General features: G+C 29.8%; 1 protein-coding gene across 2 annotated transcripts in view; it reads left to right on the forward strand.

The window, feature by feature from the left end:
* The first annotated feature begins 466 nt into the window (after window positions 1-466).
* LOC106789940 (tachykinin-like peptides receptor 99D) overlaps window positions 467-10,191 on the forward strand; it is a 28,871-nt gene continuing 19,146 nt past the window's right edge. The window contains exon 1 of one of the 2 annotated variants that reach the window (XM_014754515.1): window positions 467-1,356. In XM_014754515.1, coding sequence (XP_014610001.1) covers window positions 893-1,356 — 464 coding nt within the window. In that variant the 5' untranslated portion in view covers window positions 467-892. The remainder of the gene's footprint in view (window positions 1,357-10,191) is intronic. The other variant, XM_014754516.1, reaches the window with a different exon arrangement.

Consider the following 10,191-nt stretch of genomic DNA (forward strand, 5'->3'; position numbering starts at 1 on the left):
GGAAAAAAGGAAAAAGTCAAAGTGGATAATTCGATTAGGTTCATCTTTACAAGAGAAAATATTAATCTATGGAAACAATACTGATTGAACGAACCCAACGAATCGAGACGAGAGAACAACTGGCCGGCCATTAATGGTTAGTCGTGCATGAAACGGAAGTGAAGAAAAAAGAAGAAAAAGGATGGCCTCTTTTGGCTTATAATCAATGCACCCACCATCCTCAGTATAGTGAATCATCAATCAGATCGTATTTGATATTATCAACGTGGAATTATAATGAAAAACGTGATCTAAGTTTTATAAAAATGTTAAATTAATCATTTACAAAATTATATTTTTGCGCCCAGCAGTTCCTTTTTTTCTTTTTTCAATTTATATTAAAAACGAGTGTTGCGTTTATTTTGTTTACCCGTTGAAAATAATTTCACATAATTGTTGTTCCATTTTATTCCTTTCGAAACGCGAGAATAATATATTCGTTAAAGTGAATGTGTGTGTGTGTGTGTGAATTTATAAAAGAATCACAATTAATTATTCGTTTTTCGTGTTTAATAATATCTATCATGTTGCTGAAAAATTGTCTTCGCGTTGAACTATGCGATTTAAAATCATGGCTACGTGTATCGAATACGTTGAAACAATGATCGTCGAAAATTCAAACGAAAGTGTTCGATAATTCTTGCCAATAAAAATAATAAAATCATGCGGACTAATATTGAAAAATACATTGACAATTTTTTCTCCAACGATCTAATCTAATTACTTTCGAATAAAATTATATCGAATGAATATCGTTGACGACGCACATCGAAATTAAAAAAAAAAAAGAAAATAAAAAGAAAAGAAGAAAAGAAGAAAACAAAAAAAGATAAGAGAGAAGAATAAATTCGTGATGCAGTCGTTGGAAAATACATTGAATTTAACAAACAATTATCCTTGGAATACATCGTTACTGTGGTTCGACAATTATACCTTCAACCTGTCATGTGGGGAATGTATAAACAATACGAATTTGACGGATCTCGAATTGAGAAATCAATTCGTACTGCCATGGTGGAGACAAATTATATGGAGTTTACTATTCGCCGGTATGATCATCGTAGCAACCGGTGGAAATTTAATAGTGATATGGATAGTATTGGCGCACAAAAAAATGCGCACCGTGACCAATTACTTTTTGGTCAATTTAAGTATAGCCGATGCTATGGTGTCTACGTTGAACGTTACATTTAATTACATTTACATGCTCAACAGTCATTGGCCGTTTGGTACACTTTACTGTAAGATTTGCCAATTCATTGCGGTACTCACAATTTGTGCTAGTGTCTTCACTTTGATGGCTATATCGATAGATCGGTAAGTTATTTTTCATTTATATTAAATATTAACTTTATTTAATGTGTATACAATATATGTGTGCGTGCGTTTTAAATTCACCAACTTTGAAATATTCTCGAGTATGACAAATGGGTTACCGAGGTTAGCAGAAAATTTCACTACTACTATAAATCTTTGTACGCGTTGTGTGTTACGCCCCGACAAGTTCGATAATTAATATTTTCCTTTTTTTTATTTTTATTTTTATTTTCAAACATCTCTCTCTCTCTCTCTCTCTCTCTCTCTCTCTCTCTCTCTCTCTCCCCCCCCCGTACTTATATCCCATCCTTTTTGCCAAGGTCTGTAACTATTTTCGTTACTCGTAAATGCAGCAACCTTGTGCTTTTTTAACAAACGTCTCCTCCTCTGGATAAATGGGAAAAACACATTTCTAAATGTTGGTTCGTCTCCTCGAGTATTTAAGTGCTAGGAATCGGTCTTGTTATGTTAGGTGCCAACCACGTACAAATATTATATAGAATTCGAACAGAAAAGTGAGATCAATCGGATAACACGAAGGAGGAGGGTATACTTCAGTCGAAAAGGGAAAAAAAAAAAGAAAATAAAATACAAATAAAAAGAAAGAATAGAAAGAAAGGATAAAGAAAAAAAGCAATTTCAAATGACCCCAAGAAAGTAATATAAGAATATGTTTGTTATAGTTCAAATAAAATACTAAAAACAATTTTATTTTCGACAAATGTTTGCTATCTTAAGTCCTAAATAAAAAAAAAAAAAAAAAAAAAAAAAAGAAAGAAATAAAGAAAGAAAGAAAGAATAAAATCGTATGAAAATTATGTTACTTATTGTGGCTTAGAAATAAAAATAAGAAAAAAAAAGAGAAATATATAATATTTTCAAAAGGAAGTTAAAAAGATGAAAAGAGAAAGAGAGTAATCGAGAAATTCTAAAACATATTAGAACTGGAAATTGTCGGAATGAAATTATTATCGGCGTGGGTGTTATCGAAAGTGTATCAGGCAACATCTGGTAGAGCTTTTACGACCTCGATGGGTGGTGATGTTGGTGGTGGTCCTTTGCGTGAAAGAAACAGACTAAGAAATCGAGCTTTCTAGCCAGATTTATCCGTATTATACGAATGGCCCTCGTTTTGCTCGATTTTAGGAGGGATATACACTCGAACGTGATATAATACTATACTACTACACTCTTATTCCTTCTTACTAACCACCAACACCATTATTAGACGTTCCATCAATTTCTCATTTCCCCCTTTTCTTTTTTTTTTCTTTTTTTGTTTTTTTTTTCAAGAAAAATATCTAAGATATCTTTGCAAAAGATAAGTAGTAAGTATAGATAAAAATTCGGATCACGATCGCAATTCTGACAACAACGTGTGTTCTCTCTCTCTCTCCCACCAAACCCCCGTTCTCTTCGGATATAAACTTGGTAACAACTTTGAATCCACCGAAAATATCTAACATTTATCATAATCATAATTTTCCAATGATTATTCTTTAATTTTCTTAATGATTTCGTAAGGAATATTATATCTCTAACAATAAGAGTTAATATTCCAAGTTTTACGCTTATACATTCGCTCGCATTGTATAATAATTTAGTTTTGAAAATAGAACCTTCAACGGGAAAATGAACAAAAGCTATTGCCTACGTTGATAGTGTTAGTAAACTAGAGTGGTTATTATTTCATAGATAAGAATGAGACAGAAACATTTCGTTCTGCTGTCTCGCGGGAGATTTAAAAAGGAATAAGATATAAAGTAGAGAAATAAAAAGTAGGAAAGGAAGGGAAGAAAGAAAGATAGAAAGAGAAAATGCGAATGGAACTCTTAAACTTGGAACATCGTTGAGCTTATGTTAGATGAAAAGCTTGAGAAGCTATTTTTTCTTTTTTTTTTTTTCTTTTCTTTTTTACCTCTTAGTTAAAAAGAAGATCATCTTGGCCAGAACGTGTTGGCCAGAAATACTTGAAATTATTCTTCGAATTGGCATGCATAATTCAAGGATCCTTTCTCTAAAGTCTAAACTAAATATTAAAATCTTTAATTCGATGAAATAATAATTCTACTCTCCAACTGCGAAAAAGAAAGGAAGAGACAGAGTGAGAGAAGAAAATAAGGAAAGAAGGAAGGAAGAAGGAGAACCATCGGTAAAGGAATTATTATCTTCCTCTTATATACGTCGAAGGAATCCAATAAGAACAATCAATAAGAAATTTTACCGAGTATGAGAAAGAATTTTCCCCGATCTCTTCTCTTTCTCTCTTTTTCAACGTATTCATTTTCAACTTTAGAATTATATAATATTTTATTTTTATCTCTATAAAAGCATACTGATGATAAAAATATATTCCACTGATCACATTCGTTTTTTTTCCAATATCTATTTTCGAAGAAGAATATTTTTAAAATAAATATCCTTTTATTTTTTTTAAAAATAGAGAAACAATACGGATATGAGATATGAGAGTATATGATTACATGTGACGAAGTAAGGTTGTTTAGGATTAATTAATTTATTATAATGTATGACTCTAAAATAATATGTATTGACGCGTGAACTAGGTGATCGAGTTGCTGAGGAAGTTCCCAGTAAGGGACGAAACGTTCAACAAGATCAAATAAATTTGTTCATCAAAATTTATTAACTGTCTTCAATTTTCCCTTTGAAACTCATATATATTAATACGGATATTGTGTGTTCGTCGTCGAATGAAAAAAAAATATGTTTTCTCCGAGATTATATTTAATAGTTTAAAATTATGATTCGTTAAAAATGTCATTCGCAGATCGTATTATCGAGAAAAAGATCCGATGAATAATTGACCAAACTTTTTTTCTTTCTTTAATCTCATGAGAAAGATAGTAAGAGAAAGAGAGTGATTGACTGAGTCAGGTAACGATCGAGCTCATTAAGCTACAATCGGGTCTTACGTTACAAGCGAACATCCCACGGATTATTCGACGTAACGTTTAATTATCCCAAAGCGTAAATCATTAGAAGAACAGATTCGAACTTTCTTTCTCAAATTTTTCGCTAAATAATACGATGATTTAAACTTAGGTACAGGAAGACAAAAGGAAGGAAAAAAAAAACATGAAAAAATAAAAATTTTTCGACGTTATAATTAATGATCCTGGTTACAAGTTAGTTTATTTTATTTTCTACTTCTCACATTTTAACTTTTGTTTAAAACAATTTTATCGATCCCATCGGGATATTCTTACGTAACGTTTTATCTTCGAGATTAAGCCAGTATCCGAGAAAAATTATGATATTATCTCGATTACGATCGAGATGAAAAAGTCATTAAAAAATAAAAAAATTAAAAGTAAAATAATAATTAAGAAAATCCAATCGAATTTTTAATTTCTAATTTCTAATTTCTAAAGATATTAAAATATAAGTTAATTAATTTATGAAAGTTAAACATGTGCTGTGTTAACGTATGTGCAAACTTATTGTCGTTAATAAAATGACATCTTGCAAGAATGTAGAAATGAATAGGGAGATGTTTCTTCCTTGAAATGTCACGAACATACTTACATAGTATCAAATATAAGCGAGAGTAAGAGAGAGATAATTATCACAGTGTACTGTGATGCAAAATTCCTAAGGATCCTTCGAGAAATGAAATCATATAAGAAACTAGAGAATTTAATATGAGAATTAATATGAAATTATTTAAATAAAGGAAAAATATATTTCTATAGTAAACGAGAATAAAATGAATAATATAAATATAAAAATAATTGATTTTAAACTAACGCCTGAATAAGAGCAACCCTCCATACATAGTCGATAATGTTGCTTGCGAGCGCCATCTATCAGTATGAAACATCCCCCCACAGTATGTAACACCGTCATACACATCTGTAAACTGCAGTTGCATATTCCGAAGGGATGTTGCATATTGATAGATGGCGTTCGCAAGCAACATTATTAACGGTGTATCGAGTGATGCATATTTTAAGGGGCACCAATAACAAAATAAAAAATAAATTTGCAAGACAATAAAGAGAGAGAGAGAGAGAGAGAGAGAGAGAGAGAGAGAGAGAGAGAGAGAGCACGAATTTCTGATCGAAAATATAACGGAAGAAAATTCTTGAAAATATGTCGATTTAATATAATATCCGCGAAGAAAAAAAGAGAGAAAAAAAAAATCCAATCTAACGAAGAATATTCCCCGGAATCAAAGAAAGAAGCTAAAAAGAGAAAAGCTTGAAGAAGATGAACTCGACGATCACCATTCTTAGGAAAGTGTGGAGGAGCAAAGAGAATAAAAAAAAAAGTGTCGAATAAAAAGATTTCTCGATCAGGCAAAAGCCGAAATCAAACGAAATCTTCTTTTAAAAGATCCGATCATCCCTATGAGAGTTTTTCGCTTCGCTAAACGAGATTACAGCTTAGGATTGAATTTGAATTTTTGTAAGCTCTCCTCAAACGTAAAAAACGATCAACTGATAGTTAATATAACAGAGAAAGAAAAAAAAAAAGAAAAAGGATTTACGATTTTTCTTTTTTCTAAAGAACGCACAAAAATCTCCGAAAGTTTTGTCATCAAATTTAATAAGATTTTCATTTGCGTCTCTTTATTTTTGTTTTAGTGATTTAATTTGTATTGAACAATTAAATCGACTACCTGTTGAAAGGTAAACGTTAGGACACTTACGATCATTGAAATCAAAGGGAAGAATATCTAAATTAAAAACGAAATGATCGTTTGCAAAGATCTTGATTGTATTAATTAATACTTCAATGCTTAAAACAAAAGTTAAACGGGAACAGTAAAAAGTGGATTATTAAAAATAACAAGATGAAAACGTAATGATACAATACAAACTTGAATGAAAATATCTATGGGATAGGCTACCACGACGAAAGATAAAACGATTAAAATTCCATTGTTTGAATTGGTGTAGAAGTACAACAGAAATCGATTTGAAAAACGCAACGAATTCGAGAACACGCAGCATAACATCGTACAGCCAAGCAACCAACGTGAATAACGATAATAGCTTTGAGAAATGTCTGTTAACAGTAAAACCTCCAACGAACTAAACGATTGTACGATCTTTTATTCGGAACAATATCAACCCTTACTTTTTCAAAATGAAGTTCTCATATTGTCTCTTATCGATCGACAGATACTAACGAATATTTTCCCATTGGAAATCTTTTCTATCCTTTTTTCTATTTAAAAACAAACAAAAAAAAAAAGAATTGGAAAGAAAAAAATATGAAAAGTACAATACGATGAATACGATTCTCCGAGTTTTCTCTTTTCTTTTGAAGTATTTTAAACATTATAATTGCATAGGTATGTTCCTAAACAAAATAATATATTTTATAAACACATATATACAAATTTATTCATACATTTGTTCGATCGATTAATATATTAACTTAGAACATAGTAAAAACATGTTTTCGAACATCACGATTGCATAGATATATGTTCCCAAAGAAAATAATATTTTCTAACACGTATAAATTTATTCATACATTTGTTGATTGATATTAGCTCGTTGGCTTAGAACATATTAGACACGCTTGGATGACAAGTCATATGATTTCGTGAGGTCTCCACGATTAAGATAGACGTGAATTAATTGTAAGATGAAATATCTTCTCATGATTTACTACATATATTATATTTATGTAATTTTTTAACGTGTTATAAACAATCTAAATTATTAGTAACTAGGTCAACGTTTTGAAATAAATGAAAGATGGTAATTTTTTTTTTTAAACGCGTTAATCGGTTAATTGTATTTTCCAAAGTTTATACAAAAAAAAAAAGGAAAAAAGCACAATTATTTCAAGTTTATTCGTTGAAGAAATAAAAACAAGAAGAAAAAGAAAAAGAAGGAACGAAGGGGGTGTGGGAGAATAAAAAGAAAATGGGGCATGTTAAAAACGTTAATGCGTGATATAACTTCGACAATACATTTCAAAATGTTTCCTCAGATAAATTCTATTTTCGTTTAAATCCTTTTATACGTCACAAATCTCGCTGAAGGCACGTACAAGCAATGCTTTTAGTCCGAGGATTCATATATCAATCCACATTTTCTCGGATTTAGAGAGAGAGAGAGAGAAAAAAAAGAAAGAGTAAAAGAAAGAGAGAAAATGAGACATTAATGATTATCTTATATCGTATACGGGATAAGATTCTTACCATTAACTTTTTATAGGTTAATTCTAGATTAATTATATCTTAAATTTATCCCAAATGAATGTACTTATTGCTATTATTTTCTAACATGAATATCATTATCAATGGAAATGTTTATTTTCAAAACAAATTAATAATAATTAATCCCATCTTTTTCAGAATGTGTGATCAACAATTATTTCCTTTATTATACATTATTATTTCGCACATTAATTATTTCTATAGCGTGTAGTTAACTTGAAATTTTAATTACAAATGAATTTCTAGGTAATACGAAATCGATTTAAAAAAAAAAAAAAAGTATTAATAGTGTATTAATATGTGAACGCGAATATTTATCATGAAAATGATATTAAATATCTAGATGAGTATAATAGTTACATCATAAGGAACATTAAAATATTTAGATAACGTCAAATTCGCTAAGCACGAGTAAGGGGAATGAAGGTAGAGGTGTACGATCAGAAACGTTTTAGACACCTTACATAGTTTAGTAAAGACCCCTTAAACTAGGCAACCCTTTCATCTTCCTACAAATTCTCTAACAATAAGATTTATTTAAATATACTTTTGGGGGGGATAATATCACAAACGTATATTCCATTTTAATTTATTAACGCGATAGAATATTAACGGTCACCTAAATTCATGTTTAAATTTCAATAAATATATACACGGTGTTACCAAATATGTGAACACAATTACAGAAGTGGTTTCATATGCTTGACCTTGTTTCTGAATTCTACCTAATTTTGTCTTCCAATTATTCATATAACTTTACTGGCTACTAGTTTCAATTATTTACGAGTAAGCTTTTTATATATTTCATGTACAATCTTCTTGTAAGAAAATTCAAACAACATTTTCATACAATTTAGCAATAACCATTTCAAACGATTTCTATGAAAATCATCTAATGGCACGTATAATCAAAAAATGCATGTAATTTAAAAACAAGGTCATATTATTCTATGAATTTTTTGTTTCTTATTTAAGAATACTAAAACCATTCCCGAAGTTATGAAAACTCCCTGATAATTGAAATATTAACAACAATAGAAATATCTTTAACGTAACATCACTTTTTTCGAATAAATAGAAAAAGTTTGAAGTTTGTAACTTCGGTTAGGATAAACCTAACACGTCAGAGCTTTAAGCTTTCCCAAGTGGCTCACATTTCTTTTAAAAAGAATAAGACTATGGAAACATTTTATCGGAAATCACCAACTTGGAATATATTTTATATATTACCCCGTATCGAGATATATAAAACTTTCTCATATGTAACACAATAGAAAAAATGATTAATATCTTCCTAAGTTCGAGCCAAGTAATAAATTCTTTCTTTCTATTTTTATAATATTTTAACGAGTTAAGAAACAATTTTCATCTTCTTTCATAACATAATATATGATTTTAAAATATATCATATATATATCTATATATATATAAAATAAAATAATAAATCATTACAAAGTGTAATTGAATAATTACTATGAAAACGTATACATACGTATAATCGTGTGACGAGTCAAATCAAAATGATTAATAGAACCGTAAAGTTAATAAATTATGTTATATATCATAGTCAAGAGACATCTACTCAGAAACAAGTAGGGTTAACTTCATTCAATTTCCCAGCAGTCTAATCTGAGCAATCTAATCGTAGAATTAGGTAACACTGTGGTTACACTATGGGAATAGCATTGACGCATACTTGAGACATCTTACAAGATCATTTGAAATTCTACGATATGTGACACATCTGTGATAGGAATGAATAATTCCATGAATATTTTTCATCTATACCCAAGCTCACCTTCTTAACGCACATGCGTGCACACTCACACACACACACACGCGTGCAAATATTCTTATTTCAATAAAAATCTAAAAGAAAAAAAAACTAGAAAAAAAGTAATTCACAGAAAGATAATAAAATTAATTTTGAAATGTGTAAAAAAGAAAAAAGAAATGTAGAACGAAAGAGAGAAAATGAATTATTAATGAATCGGAGTGCGAAGCATTTTAATAAAGCTTATATCGGTACTTATGCGAACTTAAAGGAGTATGTCGAGGATGTAACAATTTCAGGTCAAGATCTCTGTCATCGATACGAAGTGACAACTCATATTCTGGTGCTCTCGAAACTTTCGAGAGAGATACTATGACGGAAGAGAAAAGTGATACGAAGCATGATACACACACGTATATATATGTATATAAATGTGTATGTGAGGATATTATAGAAAAGAGCAAAAAGAGAAAGAAGATAATGGAGAAGGGGGTATAGAAAATCGACTTTATTTTTAGAAAAAGATCGATAAAAGAAAAATGTCTATTCGTCTCTTCCTTTCTTTCTATCTTTCTTTCTTTCTTTCTTTTTTTTCTTTATTCCGAGAGAAGAAACGTATCATATAAATGTTCACTAACGATTTAAAATATCCGTCATATTTCTTTTAATGGATCTCTGCTCTCTATGAGTATCACACAATTGTGTGTGAAACTAAGGTAACAATATAATAATTTAACCATAGACCATAAGAAACATGATGTGTCTTTACGCATCTAATAAAATATACATTTAAGTTACGTTTTATTTTACAAGAGAAAAAAAAAAAAAAAAAAAAAAGAAAAAATAGCTTCTCAAGCTT

The sequence above is a fragment of the Polistes canadensis genome, unplaced genomic scaffold (assembly GCF_001313835.1).
Source record: "Polistes canadensis isolate GaletaPanama2010 unplaced genomic scaffold, ASM131383v1 scaffold_208, whole genome shotgun sequence".
In the NCBI taxonomy this organism is placed as follows: domain Eukaryota; kingdom Metazoa; phylum Arthropoda; class Insecta; order Hymenoptera; family Vespidae; genus Polistes; species Polistes canadensis.